Source organism: Vidua macroura, chromosome 13 (assembly GCF_024509145.1).
Source record: "Vidua macroura isolate BioBank_ID:100142 chromosome 13, ASM2450914v1, whole genome shotgun sequence".
NCBI classification, from domain to species: Eukaryota; Metazoa; Chordata; class Aves; order Passeriformes; family Viduidae; genus Vidua; species Vidua macroura.
Genome location: NC_071583.1, coordinates 12,094,495 through 12,115,503, shown reverse-complemented (window position 1 = coordinate 12,115,503; position 21,009 = coordinate 12,094,495). Strand labels below are relative to the sequence as shown.

Here is a 21,009-nt window from a genome sequence, read left to right as displayed (position 1 = left end):
GGGTGGCAGGGGCTGTGACACCACTTGCACCGCCTGGAGGAGCGGGACACGGGGAAGCCTGTCCTCATTCACACAGTAACACCCATCCTTGCAGATGCCCAGCGTGGTGCTGCTTCCAGATGGGCACGGGGGAGTGGAAGGGGCCCGTGGGGCTGCCAAGGCATGGCAGTGCCTCCCGCCTAACCGCCGGCACTTTCCTGCTTCGCCCTTTCTGTCGACGGCAGGGCAGCTGTCCCCGCGGGCTCTCCTCGGGCACGGACACCGTTCTGGCACCTGGTGCACCGGCAGTGCCGCAGCAGCGGGTCGGTGGGCTCGGCAGGTGCGCGTTGTGTGCACGGCGTCCCGGCGTCCGCGGGCCCTGCAGCTTTGGCAGGGACGCTCCGGGAGCCCCTCACCCGGGGCCGGCCGGTGCAGCCCCTCGCGAAGACCCGGCCGGCAGCGCTGAGCCCGCGGGGCTTGCCGGCGGGCGGCACACGCCGCTCCCGGGCCGGCCGCGGCCACCCCGCCCTGCCCGGCGCGGCCGGCCCGGGAGCCGCGCGCTGCCCGGAGCGCCCGCGGCCCGTCCGCCCGCGCTCAAGATGGCGGCGCAGGGCGGGCGGGGGCGCGGCGGGGCGGGGCGGCGGGAGCCATGTTGGGGCTGCGGGAGGAGCCGCCGCCACCCCCGGCAGCAGCAGCGGCGGCGGCGGGGCAGGGGGCGGCCATCGCCGGCGCGAGCGGGGGCGGCGCCGAGCCCATCGCCGTGCGCCCGGGCCGGGCGGCGGCCGCCGAGGCACCATGGCAGCGGCGGAGGAGCCGGTGGCCGCCCCGAGCCGCTCCTGCCGCCGCCGGCGCCGGGAGCCGCCGCCGCTCCTGCTGGTGCTGCTGCCGCTCCTGCTGCTCCCTTTGTTCCCCTCCGGGCTGGGGGCCACCGCGCCGCCGCCGCCGGCGGGCTGGGGGCCGGCGGCTCGCTGGGGCTGTCCCGCCGCCGTGCCGTGCCGGGCGGCGGCCGTGCCCCCGGGGCTGCCCCCGGCGCCGCGCCGCCGGTCCCCGCCGCGCTGCGCGCCCCGCGCCGCCCAGCCGCGCCCGCTGCCCTTGGTCCCGGCGTCGGCCCCGGGGCGGCGGGGCCGGCGCGCAGCACCGAACCGCCACCCGCTGTTCCCCCAGTACAACTACCAGGCGGAGGTGGCGGAGAACCAGCCCGCCGGGACGGCGGTGGTGACGGTGACGGCCCAGGACCCCGACGGGGGCGAGGCGGGGCGGCTGGTGTACTCCATGGACGCGCTGATGAACAGCCGCTCGCGGGATCTGTTCAGCATCGACCCGCGGGCCGGGCTCATCTCCACCACCCAGGCCCTGGACCGCGAGAGCATGGACCTGCACTACTTCCGAGTGACGGCCACTGACCACGGGGCACCGCGGCTCTCCGCCACCGCCATGGTGGCCATCACTGTGGCTGACCGCAACGACCACGACCCCGTCTTCGAGCAGGGCGAGTACCGGGAGACCATCCGGGAGAACGTTGAGGAGGGATACCCCATTCTGCAGCTGCGGGCCACCGACGTCGACTCCCTGCCCAATGCCAACATCCGTTACCGCTTTGTCAATGAACGGGCTGCCTACGACATCTTTGAGATTGATCCCCGCTCCGGCCTCATCACCACCAGCGGGCCGGTGGACAGGGAGAAGATGGAGAAGTACTCCCTGGTGGTGGAAGCCAACGACCAGGGCAGGGAGCCGGGGCCCCGCTCTGCCACTGTCAAGGTCTACATCACGGTCCTCGATGAGAATGACAACATCCCTCAGTTCAGTGAGAAGCGCTACATTGTCCAAGTGAGGGAGGACATACGGCCCCACACCGAGATCCTGCGTGTCACCGCCACGGACCTGGACAAGGACAACAACGCGCTGGTGCACTACAACATCATCAGTGGGAACAGTCGGGGCCAGTTCTCCATTGACAGTGTCACTGGGGAAATACAGGTGGTGGCCCCCCTGGATTTTGAGGTGGAGCGGGAGTACGCCCTGAGGATCCGGGCTCAGGATGCAGGGCGTCCTCCTCTTTCTAACAACACTGGCATGGCGAGCATCCAGGTGGTGGACATCAATGACCATGCCCCCATTTTTGTCAGCACCCCTTTTCAAATCTCCGTCCTGGAGAATGCTCCCCTTGGCCACTCTGTCATCCACATCCAGGCCGTGGATGCAGACTACGGCGAGAACTCGCGCCTGGAGTACAAACTGACAGGGGTCTCGGCTGACACGCCCTTTGTGGTGAACAGTGCCACGGGGTGGATCACAGTCAGTGGGCCCTTGGACCGGGAATCGGTCGAGCACTATTTTTTTGGGGTAGAGGCTCATGACCATGGCTCTCCATCTTTATCCGCCTCGGCCAGCGTCACCATTACTGTCATGGATGTCAACGACAACCGGCCTGAGTTCACCCAGAAGGAGTACTTCATCCGCCTGAACGAGGATGCAGCTGTGGGGACCAGCGTGCTCAGCGTCACGGCAGTTGACCGGGACGTGAACAGTGCCATCACATACCAGATCACAGGAGGCAACACACGGAACCGCTTCTCCATCAGCACGCAAGGTGGGCTGGGGCTCATCACTCTGTCTCTGCCACTGGACTACAAGCAGGAGAGGCGCTATGTGCTCACCGTGACAGCCTCTGATCGCACCCTGCGTGACAACTGCCACGTTCACATCAACATCACCGATGCCAACACACACCGGCCTGTGTTCCAGAGTGCCCACTACTCCGTGAGCATCAACGAGGACCGGCCTGTGGGCAGCACCGTGGTGGTGATCAGTGCCACAGACGATGACGTGGGGGAAAACGCGCGCATCACGTACTACCTAGAAGACAATGTCCCTCAGTTTCGTATTGATCCAGACTCTGGGGCCATCACTCTCCAGGCAGAACTGGACTATGAGGACCAGGTCACATATACATTGGCTATCACTGCCAAGGACAATGGGATCCCCCAGAAGGCAGACACCACGTATGTTGAAATCATGGTGAATGACGTTAATGACAATGCCCCCCAGTTTGTCAGCCCTCATTACCAGGGCATGATCTCTGAGGACGCACCTCCCTTCACCAGCGTGCTCCAGATCTCTGCCACCGACCGGGATGCCCACACCAACGGGCGAGTGCAGTACACCTTCCAGAACGGGGAGGATGGGGATGGAGACTTCACCATAGAGCCCACCTCGGGGATCATTCGCACTGTGCGTAGGCTGGACCGCGAGAACGTTCCTGTCTATGAACTGACTGCCTACGCTGTGGACAGGGGCATCCCTCCTCAGCGAACTCCTGTGCACATCCAGGTCACCATTCAGGATGTGAATGACAATGCCCCTGTCTTTCCTGCTGAAGAGTTTGAGGTCCTGGTTAAGGAGAACAGCATTGTAGGCTCTGTGGTGGCCCAAATCACAGCTGTTGACCCGGATGACGGACCCAATGCCCAGATCATGTACCAAATTGTGGAAGGCAACATCCCTGAGATATTCCAGATGGACATCTTTTCTGGGGAGCTCACAGCCTTGATAGACTTGGATTATGAGACAAAATCGGAATATGTGATTGTAGTGCAGGCCACCTCTGCCCCTCTGGTCAGCAGAGCTACAGTCCACATCAAACTCATTGACCAGAATGACAACAGCCCTGTTCTGAAGAACTTCCAAATCCTCTTCAATAACTACGTGTCCAATAAATCCAACACCTTCCCCTCGGGGGTCATAGGGAAGGTCCCAGCGTATGACCCAGATGCATCTGACCATCTCTTCTACACCTTTGAGCGGGGAAATGAACTACACTTGTTGATTGTAAATCAATCGAGCGGGGAGCTGAGACTGAGCCGTAAGCTGGACAACAACCGTCCACTTGTGGCCTCCATGCTGATGACTGTCACAGGTAGGTAGTGAAAATCATTAAATCTTTGGTACAGTACCTTTGGAGGGCTCTGTGAGGTTCCTCTGGGGAAGCCCATTTTGCAGTGGGGGTTGGGGGCTGGTAACAAGATTTGGACTGGGAGTACATTCCGGTCAGAGAACACTACTGGAGTGGTGTGAAAGGTGCCATGGGAGGCAGACTGTTGAACAGTGCTCTGTAAAGGGGCCGAGGCTGGAAATGGTCTGCAAGAACAAAGCATCGTTACTGAGCTGTGAGATCACTTCTGACTGCTAGTCAGGCACCTTTGGAGGTGTTGTGGCCAGCCAGACTGCGTTGTGTGCCATAGGGTGCTGGCCCAGGAAGGAGGCAGTTCCCAGGATGGCCAGGCTGCTGGCCCAGGGGCTGGTACACTGTTTTGCTCCCAAGCCCAGGTGGCCCTTCTCTCTGCCAGGACTGAATGCTTCCCTGGCTCTGCACAGGAGGGAGGGATTGAGCTCAGTGCAGAAGGAGCCTGCTTAAACACCCATCTGCCGGTAGCATACAGTTCAGTCCAGATTCTGGCCGTGGCACCTGCCAACACTTGCTTTGCAGGGTGGCTTCTAAAGCCTAATACCACCTTTATGCAGCCAGCTTAGTGTTCAGGGGACAGCTGTGACAAGCCTGAGTGCAGTGCCTGGAACTCTTGCATAGTGTTTGTTGTTGGGGTATCCAAATGCAGATGCTAGCTGTAGCTAGGGGTGGCTTTGTGGGGTGTTGGGGTGCCCTCTAGCCCAGCTGAGGACAGGACAAAGATATACCATGAGGCTTGCCTGTGGGCAACCAGGGTTTGGAGCTGGGGCTCCCAGAGCCTGAGCTTTGCCTTCACCACTAGCCTTTCTTAGCTGGTGGATGCATGATCTGAAATGGAGGCATCTGTCCATTGCTGAACCATGGAGCGGCTGCAGGAGGGAGGGCAAGAGCTCCGGTGCTCTTGAGAGGCCAAGCACTGAATTGTCAGGAGTGCCTGGGGAGCTGTACTGTAAATTGTGATGCTCCCCTGACCATCAGCTACCAGCTGCCTTCCCTTTTAGCTCTCTCAGTCTGGCTTATTCTGTGAGAGGAGGATCTCTTTCAAAAGATGGAGCGAGGGCCTTAAAAGGAGACCTGTTCAAGGCAATCCTGCATGAGCAGCACCAGCCTGGCAGTGGGCTGGGGCTCCGTGGGGGCTAATTGTAGCTGCAGGGCTGGCCGAGAGCGGCTGCAGGCAAGCACATGCCCGTTGCTGGAGGTGGGGGTGGTTTTGACCTTTCCAGCTTCTGCCCCAGTATGTTTATGCAAGCCCTGCCTCCTCACACACTTAACCCTGCACAAAGGCAGGAGACAATCACATCCTGAAGTCCTGTATTGAGCCGCCTCGTGGCAAGGGGGCCCTTGCAATTAGAATGTCGTCATCTTCCAGCGGGAAGGGAGAATGGGAGAGGTGTGCTCAAGGAGGGGAGAAGATGGAAGGGGAAGAGCTGTTCTGGCGAGGGAAGTGAGATGCTGGGAAATAGGCCTTTTGTTGGCTTTTATATTGGCTGTGGAGGTGGAGGTCTAGTTTGGTTTTTCAGTCTTTGTTGTTGGAAGCCCCCCGCCCAGCTGGCAGCTCCGCCGGCCCCATGCTGTCGCTGTGTGCAGAGAGAGGGTGGGTTTGCAGAGCTGGCAGCCAGGACATTCAGACCTGGCTGCATTGTCTGCCCCCGACACTGTGCCTGACAGAGCACCTTCCTGCTGCTGGGAGCAGCAGTAGCACCTACGTGGGTGCCCCAAGGGTCAGCATCCTAGGAGGACGTAGCTTCCCTGCCTTTATGGTGCATTAGAGGGAGGCTGAATCCCCCTAAAACACAGGGCAAGGGGCCATTTTGCCTGCCTGTGAGCTGTGTGTATTCTTAGCTCAGCCCCTTGTAGGAGGCAGAAGACTTGGGCCATCAGAAACTAGTGCCTTTCCAGCAGGGCTGATAGCCTCAAAACTGACCTCAGCTTCTCATAGACGTGTGGACACTTCTGGCTACTGAAATCTGTTCTTGGCTGCTGAGGATGCAGGACAGTGGGATGGAGGGGCTGTCCATGGCCAGCAGCACTGTGAAATCGGGGCAGTGTGAGAGACTGACATCATATTGACTTCAAACCATTTCAGACTGGTTTCTCTGGGCTTGGTGGTAAGTGAGGAGGCTCAGCTGCAGGAGAATGGCATTCATCTTCTGTGCTGGGTGATGGGAGCCTGATTTACTTTTAAGATCTCTTAACTGGTAAAGTATTATCAAAATGTTGAGAGGTCTGCCAAAACCCTTCAGCAGCGGTGAGGAATGTTGGCTGTACTGATACCCGTCTCTTTTCCTGCCTTCTCTATCTGGAAGTGTTTACTGTTCCTCACCTGCAAACATGAAAGTCACTCTGCCTGTCCCCAGAGCATCCTTGTGTGCACCTCTGGAGTTGCCATTGCAGTCAGAATAGTGGCTTTTTGCTCTCTTGGACACTGTTGCTGCCACTCAGCAGAAGAGGACATGGAGCTCTTCTTTAGCTTCGTTACTTTTGAAGCTGGTAATTGTCAGTCTTGGAATTGCAAACACAATGGCTCAATGCTGTTGAGCACTAGGGTTAGAGCCCCTTGTCCCTTTTCCTTGCTCCATTCCCTGTAGCTGTGTTTCTAGGACTCCTCACTCTGCTGCATGAATATTCACCAGGCACCAGCTCTCCAGCCACAGGATTTAATCAGAAAGGCTGAGCATTCGTGATTAAAATGCCTCCCATGGGGGGTCAGTGCCTCCAGCCAGCTTTGGGCTTTCTTCTGGTAGCTTTATTTTTTTTTTCTTTCCCCATTTGCAGTGGGTCATTCTCTTAACCATCTGCTTCCCTCTGCTTGGAGGGGGGAAGCAGCCTTGGGTGGGACAGTGTTATAGGGGGGCTTACTGAGGAGAGCTGTGGGGCCAGGCCTGGCTCCACATTGCTGTGGGGAACTGGGAAAGGGATGCTTGGCTTTCCTGATGTGGCCTGGCTGATGCCAAAGGCATCAGGTACCCTCCAACTCGCTTTCTTCCCCAGGCACAGGCTCCTTGCTCCTGTGACGCATTACTGGCCTCCAGCCTGCCTCAGGATGCCCTCAGCATCGTGTGAGCCAAGGCTTAATAATGGCCATAAATCAGGCAGATATCTGCTGGGGGGAGCAAGAGCTGTCCCCAGGCCTTGTGGCTGCTTCTGGGTGAGCTGGAGAGGAGAGGGGAGGGAGCTTGCCTTGATCAGAGAGGCCAACTACGAGGAGGGGACAAAGGGAGAGGGGAGGGGAGGGGACGAGAGTGAGCTGGGACACGACCCAGCTGTGTGGAGAAGTGATGGCATCCTGGGATACTGTCTCACCAGGTGGTTCCTCAGGGAGAGCTGCCAGGCTGATGGTGGCTTGGGGAGCATCTTGTGCCAAGTGTGACTTGTGGCTTTCCTCACACTCCTGCCTCCCAGGGTCTGGGTGGTCTCAGTACCCCATGAGCCTCTTGCAAAGAGAACGTGCCTTGGGCAATGGAGGTGATGATGCCAGTTCGTTGCCTGAGCCCAGACAGATCTAGATACCCTGGCATGTCCAACCAGATGCTGAATGGAATTATTTTGTTGCTGCTGCTCATGCTGCCCTCCGTGCCAGAGTGGGCAGGGTGTCACACAGAGGGTCCTTTCTTACCTTGCTTCCATATGGGATGGGAGCAGTTTGACTTCAGAGAGAAGCAACCCCCCTTTCCTCCAGGAGATCAGCTCCTGGCTTGCTGCCCCCCCAGCCTGGAGCCAGCCTTATCTCCAGAGCACCAGTCCCTGTGTGCAGGCTGCTGCTTGTGCAGGAATTTGCAGGGTCACTTGAAATCTTTCACCTTCTGAAGAGTAGAGAGAGGTGAAAGAAAGAGAGATGTTTCAATTTGTAAATCCTTCTGCACTGCAAACTTCAGACGGGGCTGAGGGAAATCAAAAGGCTTTGCAGCACAGCAGCCATGGGAAGAGAAGAACAGGAAAGGCAGCTTTGTACGTGAGGCTTGGAGCTGGGGCATGGATGAGGGACAAGCGGCTGGCATTTGCACACCTGATCCTCATCAGGGATGGAGCTGACTGGGGTGCCAGGAATCCTGCTGCTCCTCGTGCCTCCTTGCACTGGGTTGAGGAGGTGAAGCACACAGGGGAGGTTACAGCAAGGCTTGGTGTCCAGGATTAGTCGTGGGAGTCACTGTTGAGATGTGCCAAGGTAACTGTTGTGTTGGTATGATGATGGAGAGCCAGTTTTCCAGGGAAACGTGGGGGTTTAAGGCTCTCAGGTGAATGTGGGGTCAGTGATGGGAACAATAGGTGACAGCTGTGTGCTGCTAATGCCCATGGGGCACCAGCGTTGGGGTGCTGGCAATGGGCTGCAAGATGGATTGCTTCATTTCAAGAGCAGTGAGGCTCTTGATGAGCCCCATCGAGCATTTCTGGGGCCACCAAGGTTGGCACAGTCTTGCCTTGCCATGCTGAAGTCTGGGTCTGCCTGCTGGAGCCCGTGCTGGAGGCCCAGAAGGAGGGGACCAGGTTATCACCTGGAGGCATTCTCCTGGGTGTCAGCAGACAGGCTTCTCCCACCTGGTTGCCCCAGCCAAAGCTGCTAGCAGAGGTGTCTGGGGTATCCTGGGGTGTCAGGATCCATTGGGTCTCTGGGAATTGGGTAGGTGGGGTGGGGCAGGGACTGCCCGTGATCACAGATCTGCCAGCATGGACGCTGTACGATTGCCCATTTGGGCTGTGCTGTGCTGCCCGTGCCCCTGCAGTGCACCCGATGTGCGGTGGGTGAGCTGCTGCTGCTGCTGGCCAAGGTCCTGAGAGAGAGCAGGCAGGCGTGCTCCCGTGTCCCTGCGTGCTCCTCTGCTCCTGCCTGGGAGATTGCTCATGTGGTGCGCGATCCCAAAGGGAAGGAGTTTGTTTCCAAGGAAAATGGAGATTAAAGAAACCAGAGATGGGCTGAGAGAGGAAGAGATGCAGAGCAGATGGTGAGAAGGGGGGAAGCAAGGAGACCAGCACAAAAGCTTGGGAGAGCCTGAAGGAGAGAGGAAGGAAATGGCAGGAGAGCACAGGAAAAGGCAGCATGGGGAAGGCAGACAGGGCACAGCAGGGAAGCAAAACACCCCAGGCCCTGGCATCAGCTCCTGTGTTTGCCAAACCTCCTGCCGGGACTTCCTTCTGTTCCTGAGCACCTTTGTTCCTGAGAGCTCAGTTTGCTGCCGAGATGCAGGACAAGGAGAAAACCTGAGAGTTCTTTCAGTGGAGAGTCTGATGGGGGGGAGAAGGTGCAGCCACACCGGCCACTCCCCCTCCATCCCAGGTGGCCCTCCGCTAGCCTCTGAGGCTGTGGCTCCAAGCTTCCTTACCAAGGACTCGGACCTGTGGGGGGCCACACTGGGGTGCAGGGCTCTGCCCTGGGCTGGGAGGGAGGAGACCCTCCAAGCAGCAGGCAGAGACCTGCAGCGTGTTCCCTTCCAACAGACGGGATCCACAGCGTGACAGCTCAGTGTGTCCTGCGCGTGATCATCATCACGGAGGACATGCTGGCCAACAGCATCACGGTGCGGCTGGAGAACATGTGGCAGGAGCGCTTCCTCTCCCCGCTGCTGTCCACCTTTCTGGAAGGAGTGGCCACCGTGCTTGCGACGCCCAAGGAGGACATCTTCATCTTCAACATCCAGAACGACACGGACGTGGGGGGCACGGTACTCAACGTCAGTTTCTCAGCCCTGGCACCGTGGGGCGGGCGCTACTTCAGCTCGGAGGAGCTGCAGGAGCAGCTGTACATGAAGCGCATGGTGCTGACGGGCACCTCCATGCTGGAGGTGCTGCCCTTCGACGACAACGTGTGCCTGCGGGAGCCCTGCCAGAACTACATGAAGTGCATCTCCGTCCTCAAGTTTGACAGCTCCGCCCCCTTCATCGCCTCTCACTCCACCCTCTTTCGGCCCATCCACCCCATCGCCGGCCTGCGGTGCCGCTGCCCCCAGGGCTTCACCGGGGACTACTGTGAAACGGAGATCAACCTGTGCTACTCCAACCCCTGCCTGAACGGGGGCATCTGCACCCGCAAGGAGGGGGGATACACCTGCGTTTGCCGCCAGCACTTCAGCGGTGAGTGCTGGGGCTGGGGCCCTGGGGGAAGGGTGGGAACGTCCCTTGGCATTGCTGTCACCGTGGCAGGTGCTCTTCCCACCAGGGCAGTGGATGTCAGAGCCTCTCTGTGCCTGCAGAGGTCCAGCTCTGCTCCCAGCTCTGTGTTTCCATGGTGCTGCATGTGCAGGGCTGAGGTTGCCATAGAAATCTGTCTTGTAGGGAGTTGGCATGGAGGACTCTTGGGGACCTTGGCCATCACTTTCCACCCCTTCTCACAGAGCAGGAGGACTAAGCTAGACTATGCTAGGCTGGAGCACAGGAGGTTTCTTGGCTGTGCCCCATGCTAGGAGGGTGATGGGCTCTGGGACCATTGGAGTCCGTCTGTGGTTTCAGCCTGTGCCAGTCTTCAGCTGGTCTGGCAGAGGTGTGGAGCCACACTGGCCCCATGTGCAGTGGTTAAGCTGCAACCCACCCAGAACAGAAGGGGAGGCTGGGCCTAGGTGCCCCACCAGGCAGGATCTGATCCAGGCAGATCTGGTCCTAGCTGGGGGGAGCTGGCAGAGGAGTTCACAGTCCAGCCAGAGTCTGGTTGCCACAAGTTCCCTACAGGCTGTCGAGAACTGGCAACTGGGGGATGTGGGGAGGTGGCCTCTGGCTACTGAGGATGGATCCCCTGCCTTGCTCTCGCTGTTGGGAGGGAGCATGGCAGCAGATGGCTGCCTGGAGCTCTTCTGTAGGTGGCTCCTGGTGAGATAAGCAGAGTCAGTGGTAATTAACCTCCGGCATTTGAAGCGTGAACAGCCATTAGCAGAAGGGTTAATGAGCTCATTTGCCTGTCACTTCATGCTGTCTCCTCATCCTCCTTGTGTATCACGGAGCAAGTAATGGAGCAGGGCCTGGGGCGTAGGACTTCAGCTGAGTGGTTCCCTGGGTTCTGTGGGAATAGCACAGGAAAAGGGGCTGACAGATGCCCTGCACTGCACTGTTGAGTTGGCATGGGGCATCCCTGTTAGCCATGCCAGCAAAGTGCCAGGGTATTTGTTGTTCCCCATGTGGTTCCCACTTGCATGCAGTGTTTGGAAGCTCCCGGTGCCATGGGTGATACTTCTATAGCTATTGACAGGAGCTCAGTGGCACTGGGCTGTCCCCACACCCCACAGACAGGACTAAGATGCCTGTCCAAGGTTTGTGTGGTGGCAGGGCCCAAGGAGGCACCCTCAGCATTACCAGGACTTCTCTGGCTTGCTTCTCCATTCTTAGGACTGTGCAGCCCAGCTGTGGCCAGTGCCCTCCTGTCTCATTCCCATGCTGTACTGGATCCAAAGTTGTCCCTTCAGCCAGACCTGGCATCACATCCAGCCCAGTGGCTCGTGCTGGGCTGGCAGTCATTGCTAGCTCACTGGCTACTGTGGGGAACGCCTGGGTAACACTTGGGGTATCATATCCTTCACTGGCCCCTAGCTGCCCCACAGACTCCTTCCCCTCAGCTGCCCTGCCCTGAATCCAGGCTGAAGTCTGCATTCCCAAGACAAGGGGCACGTGGGTGGCTGCTGTGTACGCGTCCCAAGCCTGTGGCCTTGCTCCTGCAGGCGAGAACTGTGAAGTGGACAGCCGCGCGGGGCGGTGCGTGCCCGGCGTGTGCCGCAACGGTGGCACCTGCACCAACGGCGCCGACGGCGGCTTCCGCTGCCAGTGCCCAGCGGGCGGCTTTGAGACGCCCTTCTGCGAGGTGTCCACGCGCTCCTTCCCACCACGATCCTTCATCATGTTCCGGGGCCTGCGCCAGCGCTTCCACCTCACCCTTGCCCTCTCGTGAGTTCTCTCTCTCCTCCACTGTGCACCAGCATCCTTGGTTCAGCTGGCCCTGCTCTGGTGGCTCTTGTGCACAGCACGCTGGGCCAATCCAGGAACTGCCTGACGCTCTCCACACCCCTGTGTTACTGGCTTGCTTCCCCACAGGGCTGCCCTGGCACCTTTAGCCAAAGGGCTCTGAATCTGCACTGGCATCAGCTTATGCCTTCCTGCAGTGCTGCTGCCCTTTGCTGCTGCCAGCTCTCTGCCTCCATGCCTGGCCCCCATGCTCAGGTCTTAGTGTCCCTGTGCTGGGATGCTGGTGCATGCCATGGGAGAGAGGTCTCCACGTGCTCCTTGCACACACCCTGCCCTCCTTCTTCTTACCCTGCCCCAGGTTCAGCACTGTGGAGCCCGGCGGCCTCCTGCTCTACAATGGGCGTTTGAATGAGAGGCACGACTTCCTGGCAGTGGAGATCATCCAGGGGCAGGTCCAGCTGAAATACTCCACAGGTACACTTGGCCCTGCCTGTTGTGGGATTTGTGTCATGGGAGCTGTGAGAAGGTCTGTCCTGAGTGGGAAGAGAAAAATGCTGCCCTGGATGGAACCTGTGCTAAGGGAAGCAGGGTTAAGAGGTATTGGTGAGCATCAGTGGATAGCACAGGAGATGAGTTGTGTGTATCAGGACTCTCCCTGGGCTTAGGAGTGTGGTGAGCACAATCCAGGACAAACCCTTTTGGTGTTTGTCTCTTTGCTGCTGTTCTGTCCTGTTGTGTCACTGTGAGCTTCACAAGTCCGTCAGCAGCACAGTGGGTTTGGTGCCTTAGGAAGGGTGGGAACATCTGAAGGCTGTCTGGCTTCCCTCAGCCTGCCATCATCCCTGTCTCCTCAGGAGAGTCCAGCACGGTAGTGAGCCCCTACCTGCCGGGGGGTGTGAGCGATGGGCAGTGGCACACGCTGCAGCTCCGCTACTACAACAAGGTATGTGTGCCCCAGCTGTCCCCAACACTCATGGCTCTCTCTCCCCACAAGTGAGCAGCTCTGGCTCTCCTGTTCTCTGGCTCTGTCCCATGGCAGGGGCTCAGGAGAGAAGGTAGAGGGATGGATGCAGTGGAGCAGACAGCTGGGTACAGGGACAGATTGACACTTGGGACCTCACTTGGAGGCTGCAGGAATGTGCTGCATGCATGGGCAATGTCCTTGCCCATGTCCCTCTCTGGTGCTGCTTGCTGGGCTCAGCTGGAGGTTTCCGTCCAGGAGCACAGCTGAGCCTGGGCTGTGCTCAGGCCTTTCCTTGCTGTTGTGTGAACCCTTGGGTGCTTGGGTCTTAGGCATGTGTGCTGCTGACGCTCTTCATTTGCTTTCAGCCCAAGGTCAGCACCCTGGGCGTGGTGCAGGGCCCCTCCAAGGACAAGGTGGCCATCTTGACAATAGATGAATGTGATGCTTCAGTGGCCCTGCAGTTTGGCAGCGAGATTGGAAACTATTCCTGTGCTGCAGAAGGTGTGCAGACCAGCTCAAAAAAGTGAGTTCCTTGGAACTGCTGTGGTGGGGAGAGGTGGTCCCCTGTGGAGCCAGGCCTTCACATCCAGGACTTTGGCTGTGTGTGCCTGTCCCTAAGGAGATCTGCTTCCCAGCCCTGTGCACTGGGGAGCTCACTGAGGTGAGGTCACTGTACCTCTTACAGCCCTGGGCTTCTGATCCTGCAGGTCCCTGGACCTCACAGGTCCCTTGCTCCTTGGAGGGGTCCCCAACCTGCCAGAAAACTTCCCCATCACTCACCGGGACTTTGTGGGATGCATGAGAGACCTATTCATCGACAGCAAACGCATCGACCTGGCCTCCTACATTGCCAACAATGGAACTGCTGCAGGTACTGCTGCCCCTGCTCCTGCCAGCCCTGCCCAGGGAACGGATTCTCCTTCTCACACAGCAGTGCTGCTGGGCTGTAGCAGCATGGTGACACCACAGCTGGAGTTGAGCAGATTCTTACTGGAGAACAAAGCCTTCAGATCCCTCTAAATGATCCAATGCCCACCTCAACTAACATTCTGGGAATGTCTCCTGATCCCAAGTCCAGAGCCCGTTGAGCTGGCTGACCTGGGAGATGCCAGATCATCAGTCTAGCTCTACAGTATCTTTGTTCTGGCATAAGGAGCACCAACAGCCTTAACCCTTAGAGCTGAGCAGGCAGGGTTTGTGTGGAGACACTGAGCAGCAGGGCTTGCCCCTCTGACAGCCTGGGAAAAGGCCAGCAGGCAGCAGTGCCTTTCCATGTGGGCTGGGGGGAGGTGGTGAACTGGTTGAGGCTGATACAGGTGGCTTTGGTACCTCCAGGTTGTCATGCCAAGCACACGTTCTGCGACTCCAGCCCTTGCAAGAACGGCGGCACCTGCTCTGTCAGCTGGGGGACTTACTCCTGCCTGTGTCCTGTTGGCTTTGGGGGCAAAGACTGTCGCCATGGTGAGAGTGGGCAGTGCTGGGCACAGGCAGGGTGGGGTGCAAGGCTGTGCTGGGGTTGCTGTGGAAGCAGAATAATGGATCCATGTGAAATGAACTAACTCTGCTGTCCCTGCATAGTGCTCCCTGTGAAGTGCCCTTCCCTTCTCCTCACCGCCACTTTCCTTTCCAGCCATGCACCATGCCCACTATTTTCAGGGCAACAGTGTCCTGACCTGGGACTTCAAGGCAGATGTGAAGATCTCAGTGCCGTGGTACCTGGGGCTGGCGTTTCGGACGCGCCAGCAGGATGGGGTGCTTCTGCAGGCCCACGCAGGCCAGTACACCACCCTGCTCTGCCAGGTATGGCCACAGCCTCAACCACAGCACTGTGGCCCAGCCTCTGCTGCTGTCTGCCCCAGGAGAGCGTGGGGACCTTGTTCTCCCTGCTGGTTCCATCCCAAGCAGAGGGTAGTTGAGGGGAGAGGCATTTAGCAGGCATGGATTTCCTTGCCCATGCTTTGATGGACGGTCGGCTGGAAGCAGCCAGAGTTGATGAGGTTTTTGCTGTTCCCTTTCTGCAGCTGGCTGGGGGCCTGCTCTCCTTCATGGTGAGCAGGGGGTCGGGGCGCAGCACCAGCCTCCTCCTGGACCAGCTGCAGCTCAGTGATGGGAAATGGCACGACCTCCAGCTGGAGCTGCGGGACGTCCACAGTGGGCGAGACTCACGCTACGTCATCACCCTCACCCTGGACTTTGGGCTCTACCAGGTAGGTGTTGCTTAAGACCCTGGCACCAGGGCAGGAACTGTGGGGAATGCTTGGTAAACGCAGGCAGAGCTGTGCCTCTGCACCCCCTGAGAGGGCTGGGCCAGGCCTGGTGCCCATTGCCTCATGTTGCTCCCTTCTGCAGGACACGGTGGTTGTGGGAAATGAACTGCATGGCCTGAAGGTGAAACACCTGCATGTGGGGGGAGTCCTGGGCTCTGGCGAGGTGCAGAATGGGCTGAGGGGCTGCATACAGGTGAGTCCATTGCTCTGAGCCTTCCCTTTTCAGCAGGTCTCTTATGTGGATAGTTGGAAACGCAAGTCTGGCAGCTGCTGCCAGCATCCATCCTGCTGCTGTCACTCTTCCTCTGGGCATTCAAGGCTCTGAGGTGCCATGGGGTAGCGTTAAATAGGGAGGATGGCGAGTGGCTGCTGCTGGGGGTTTGTGGAAGCTGGAGCCCCATGTGTCTGTCCTGGCTTCACTGTGAGTTTGTCACCTGCACTGCAGGGTGTGCGACTGGGTGACAGCGTCACCGGGATCGTGCTGCCCAAGCCCAACCATGCCCTGCGGGTGGAGGCTGGCTGCAGTGTACCAAGCCCCTGTGACTCCAACCCCTGCCCAGCCAACAGTGTCTGCAAGGATGAGTGGCAGAGCTACTCCTGTGTCTGCCAGCCAGGTAGGACCTGCAGCACCCTGCCACTCCTCTGCTCTTCATGCCTGCTTATCTTCTCCTCTCCCCCTGTGACTCCCTCCTGGCCTGTGACAGCTCTCCTGTCCATGCCTTGGGCAAGTCACATCCCTGTCAGACACTCATCAATTTTTCTGGAGGGCAGAATCCCTCCTGAGCCCCCTGAATTCACTCCTCTGGAGAGGTACTCTGACACCTCTCAGGGAGAAGGTATTTGTTTTACACGGTGGTCTCTGTCCACACTCAGGGTACTACGGAGGGGACTGTGTGGATGCGTGTCACCTCAACCCCTGCAAGAACAAGTCGGTGTGTCGCCGCAAGCCGGGCTCACGCCTGGGCTACGTGTGCGAGTGCAGTGGGAACTTCTTTGGGCAGTACTGTGAGCACAGGTGAGATACAGGGCAGGACCATGGCCTTTGGGCCTGGCTCCATGCTGGCCTCCCATCCTGGATATGTGACCAGGGACTTTTCAGTGCCATCTTCCTCCTTGGAGCTGCTGACTGGTGGCAGAACAAGGCCTGGGGAATTTGGTTGTTGTAATATCAAAGATATTTCTCTCCCTAGGATAGACCAGCAGTGTCCAAAGGGCTGGTGGGGAAACCCCACCTGTGGGCCCTGTAACTGTGATGTGAACAAGGGCTTTGACCCCGACTGCAATAAAACCAACGGGCAGTGCCACTGCAAGGTGAGGGACAGCTGTGCCAATGGGGACATGGACCATGGCTTCTCTGAAACCCTGCTTGTTCTTGATGCTGTTCCTTGTCCCCCCACAAAGGCCTGGCAGTTGCCCAGGTCCTGCTTTGTGTGCCCATATCTGGGCTGGATCCCTGCTCAGCTCCTCTGTACAGCCTTCCTGGACCAGCATGGTGATGATGGGGGTAGTGGGGTGCTTGAAAATCAGGAATGCCTTGACCTTCTCTGGCTCCAGGGGTTCCCCAGCCAGCCTTGGCTGCTGTCCTGTTGGGCTCTCTGATGATTGTCCCCATCTCCTCCCAGGACTTCCACTACCGCCCCAGAGGCAGTGACACCTGCCTGCCCTGCGACTGCTACCCCGTGGGCTCCACGTCGCGCTCCTGTGACAGGGAGACTGGCCGGTGCCACTGCCGGCCCGGGGTCATTGGCCGCCAGTGCAACAGCTGTGACAGCCCTTTTGCTGAGGTGACGCCCAGCGGCTGCGAGGGTGAGTGTGGGCACAGGAGTGTGGGCAGCTGTGCCACGGGGCTTGGTGTCAGTGGCCTGGCCCTGTGACCAGTGTGTCTCCACAGTGCTCTACGATGGCTGCCCCAAAAGCCTGAAGGCAGGTGTGTGGTGGCCCCAGACCAAGTTTGGCTTCTCGGCTGCAGTGCTGTGTCCCAAAGGCTCCTTGGGTGAGTGGGGACGTGATGGAGAGGGGAGGGGGCAGCCTGGCTGTCCTGTAGCAGCCCTGGCAATATCACTCTGTTCTTGCACTACCCCAGTCCTGTTCAGCTGGGCCTGAAGTTTGGGAGAAGGAAGTTGGAAGAGGAAATGCCACAGCCTGGGGAAGAGCAGAGAGCAGAGGGTGCTGGCCATAGGACTGGGGTTGGATAAAAGCTATGGGGTGTAAGACCCATCACCCAGCCACGGGGTTGTGCTGTTCCCTCAGTCTTGATCCCTGTCTTCTTCCTGCTGCTTTTTGGGTTCACCAGGCTTGAGGCTGAGGTCAGGCCTGGCACAGTGCCTTGCTGTGGCTCTACCAGCCTTATCCCTGTGTGCCCCGCAAGAGAAGCGGGGCACAGTGTGCTGTCAGGTGAATGTTGGGTAGGAGTCAGCATCCTGAGCTGGAGGAGGCAAAGCTGTCCTCAGTGACAGAAAAGGTGTCAGCAGGGTGTCTGGGAGTGTAGGGCAGTGCAAGCTCCAGGGGACAATACAAACCCTGTCCTTCCCCAGCTGTTCGCCCCCGGAGGAGGCAGGTTTGGCTCCTAACTGTTGTCGCTTCTCTCCCCGGTTCTCTCGCCCTCCGTGCACAGGCTTGAGGGGTGCAGGTAAGGTTGTTCCCATCTCCTTCCCCCTGTGCTCTAAGGGCTGCAACACATGGCTTTCCCTCCCTGCTCCCTGCCTGACACCCTGCACACCCCTGCGCTTTCCCCACTGCTTCTGGAGCTGCCAAGGGTCTTCCCAATGCTTTGCCTGGTCTCACTGCTCCAACACAGTGTTCCCTGCTCCCAGCTCACTAACCAGCACAAGCCCAGCTGCAGCTGCATGCAGCCCTTGCCACCTTCTGTGCCTAGCCTGCAGTGTTGGCTCTGGGCAGGTCTGTGCTCTGCTCCCTGGCTGGGATGGATGCTGGCTCTTCTGGATGGTACTCGCTTGCTTAGGCTGGGTGGGGAAGGAGCTGGTGGTGAACAGTGGGTGGTGAGGCCAAGAGGAATGGCTGTGGGGTGGAAGAAGGGGAAGTTACTTGAGTGGGGAGTGGTAGGACAGGAGCAGGGACTGATGGACAGGCACAGCACAAGGTCCTGTTCCTTTTGCCTGGCTGGCAGGGGAAGGCACAGGGACCTGGGGGTCAGATTCTGCCTAGATCTGCATCTGAGTCAGTCTCTGTTCTGTGCAAGGGGAATGCCATCAGTATGGAGATTTCCTGTTCTTCCTGCTCCCTGCTGCAATGGCACTGGTCTCTGTGCTTCTGCAGCTGGGAGGACTGCTAGGAGCTGGAGGTGGTGGAACGGGGAACGCTTGTCCCTGGGGCTTTTCTGAGCAGCAGCTGGAGTCCGCTCTAAGCTTCCTCTCCCTGCCCTCCCCTGCTACCCTCTCCCAGCCATGGGCACCTGGCTGGGCTCCTGTGCCCTGATGCTGTGCCCAGGAGGACCTGCTCCACAGTCCTGCTGGGTACACTGGGGTTGTCTGGTTTCTCTTGCTCAAAGTGTTTGTGGTGACACACCCAGCTGAGAACACTCTTCTCCGTGTTGGCTTTAGCAGTGTTTTTGATGGTGGTTAACATCTCATCCCATTCAGTTTTGGAAACTCCCTTGCTGTACACAAATGCTTGAGCTCCAACCAGGGACTGGGGGCTGGTACTGCATACTGAACCCACAGTGCTGGATCCTCCACACTGGGGTCCCACTCCTCCATCCCCCTTGGCTGAAGGGGCTCATCTCAGGGGCTGATTTTCCAGCCCAACAGCAGGGCTGTTGTGCTCCTGGGGTGGCTTTGCCCTGTAGGGAGAGCAGGACCTCAGCAGGCATTGCAGGCTGTCAGCTGGGGGATGCCTAGAGCTGGTTGGGCTTTCATAACTTGGGGTCAGATGTGCCTAAGGACACAGTCATGTCCCCTTGGGCTTTTCCAGCCTGGGTCCTGCCAAGTCAGGCCTTTTTGCAATCCTGTGTGATGGCATCTGGCATGGTGCAGCCCCAAAACACACATAGGCACCCAGCTCCTGGAGGGAGGGGATGGCAGCAGCTTGCTGAGGTTTTACAAACCAAGAGTAGAATGGGTTGCACTGGTGCAAAGCAGGATGATGGCCCTGAGGTGTTACAGGCCCTCCCCATCACTTGTCAGTGCCACTCTTTGGGATTAGCTGGTGCAAAGGATCCCTGTAGGGAGGATGCAGCAGGGCAGCCATGTCTCCTGTGCTGAATTTTCAACAAGCCCTTTCTTCTTGCTTTAGGTGCAGCCATCAGACACTGTGATGAGGAGAAGGGCTGGCTGGAGCCAGATCTCTTCAACTGCACTTCACCTGCCTTCAAGGAGCTGTCCGTGCTGGTAATCCTCTCAGCTCTGCAGCCCTGACAGAGCAGGAGCCCTCTGAACAAGGGCTCACAGCCAGAATTCAAAGCACTCAGCTCTCCAGGGGTGCCTGGGGTATGAGAGGACCTTGCTACAGTGCTCAGTGCCTTTCTCTTCTCACCTCCTTCCCCCAAATCCCTCCTGTGGGAGCAGTGGTCTGAGCTGGTTCATATGGCTTCACTTAATCTGTGTCCCCCTCAGAAATTATGTGTGTCCTGCCAGAGTATTTGAGGGGAAAATTAATAACCCTGAGTAGGTGGGTTGTCTGCTCCATGGGACCTCTGTAGCCCCCTTGATTTTGTCAGGGACAAATCCCTTTGAAATATCCAGGCAAGTGTATTCAACATTTGTGTCACCTAGGCTGAATGTCATCATGTCATCTAATGCTGAATTGAAAGGGAAGCCAGGAGAGTTTCCAGGGAAGTATTGCCAGGGCCTTGCCCTGTCCTTTCATCTGCTTGGCCTCTGTCATGAATGGCACTGGGTTAGCCAGGCCAGTGCAGACCCTGGTGTGTTGCTGGGGGCTGGTTTTCTGCCAGATGTTCTCCCTGTTCTAGAGACCACCACTGTGAGTGTCCATGGCTTCTGCCGTGGCTTCAGAAATAGTCTCTGTGTCCAGCAGGGCCTGCAGCATCCCAATTTCCTGGTAAGGAGCCTGCTGAATTGTTTAACCCTCTCTTTTCTCCCCACTGACAGCTAGAGGGCTTGGAGAGGAACAAGACTGAGCTCAACACAATTGAAGCCAAGAAGCTGGCCCACCGGCTGCGGGCTGTGACAGACCACATGGACCACTACTTTGGCAATGACGTGCACATTGCTTTCCGCCTGCTGTCCCGCCTCATGGCCTTCGAGAGCCAGCAGCGCGGCTTTGGCCTGACAGCCACACAGGATGCCCACTTCAACGAGGTGAGTCCTTCCCCAGACCAGAGTGGCTTCTGTTGCTGCTTGTCTTAGCAGCCACCCTGTGTTTCTGAGGGGATTGAGGATGCGGTGGGACCCTGTCAGGAGCACTGGGCTCCTCAGTTCACATCAGCAGTGTGGGAAGCAAGACCTGCATGGTCAGGGCTGGAGCAAAGAGTGGTTGAGGAGAGGCAGAGAACTGGGTTTGCTCAGCCTGGGAAGGCAAAGGGAGGTCGTACTGCTACTGGCAGGTCCCTCATGGCAAGGATAGAGGAAAGATGTCTCCACAGGGCACTGGTTGATGAGAATTGAGCGGGGAAGCCCATGATAGTAGAAAGTACCTCTCTTCCGGAGCCCTTGTGCAGAGAGCACAGTGCTGCAGTCTGGGGGTGGTCAGGAGAGGCCCAAAGGCCATGCTCACCCTCTGTCCTCACATCTCTCCCATTCAGAACCTGCTGCGTGCAGGCAGCTCTGTGCTGGCGCCCGAGAACCGGGAGCACTGGGCCATGCTGCCACACGGGGAGCACGGCAGCGCCAGCCTCATGGAGCAGCTGCGGGACTACTCGGGCACGCTGGCCAGCAACATGAAACTCACCTACCTCAACCCCGTCGGCGTCGTCACCCCCAACATCAGTGAGTAGGAGCTGGCTGAGGTGGTGTAAGGACACTCCTCCTTCACACCTT

General features: G+C 58.5%; 1 protein-coding gene across 2 annotated transcripts in view; it reads left to right on the top strand.

The window, feature by feature from the left end:
- Positions 1–774: 774 nt before the first annotated feature.
- Positions 775–21,009, top strand: part of CELSR3 (cadherin EGF LAG seven-pass G-type receptor 3) — a 31,262-nt gene continuing 11,027 nt past the window's right edge. Inside the window, exons 1-20 of one of the 2 annotated variants that reach the window (XM_053989221.1) lie at positions 775–3,898; positions 9,380–10,012; positions 11,584–11,806; positions 12,183–12,298; positions 12,679–12,767; positions 13,154–13,311; positions 13,496–13,659; positions 14,124–14,249; positions 14,419–14,588; positions 14,810–14,995; positions 15,138–15,248; positions 15,501–15,669; positions 15,929–16,070; positions 16,246–16,366; positions 16,678–16,861; positions 16,947–17,048; positions 17,670–17,684; positions 19,307–19,401; positions 20,122–20,331; positions 20,775–20,958. In XM_053989221.1, coding sequence (XP_053845196.1) covers positions 775–3,898; positions 9,380–10,012; positions 11,584–11,806; positions 12,183–12,298; positions 12,679–12,767; positions 13,154–13,311; positions 13,496–13,659; positions 14,124–14,249; positions 14,419–14,588; positions 14,810–14,995; positions 15,138–15,248; positions 15,501–15,669; positions 15,929–16,070; positions 16,246–16,366; positions 16,678–16,861; positions 16,947–17,048; positions 17,670–17,684; positions 19,307–19,401; positions 20,122–20,331; positions 20,775–20,958 — 6,322 coding nt within the window. The remainder of the gene's footprint in view (positions 3,899–9,379; positions 10,013–11,583; positions 11,807–12,182; positions 12,299–12,678; positions 12,768–13,153; positions 13,312–13,495; positions 13,660–14,123; positions 14,250–14,418; positions 14,589–14,809; positions 14,996–15,137; positions 15,249–15,500; positions 15,670–15,928; positions 16,071–16,245; positions 16,367–16,677; positions 16,862–16,946; positions 17,049–17,669; positions 17,685–19,306; positions 19,402–20,121; positions 20,332–20,774; positions 20,959–21,009) is intronic. The other variant, XM_053989222.1, reaches the window with a different exon arrangement.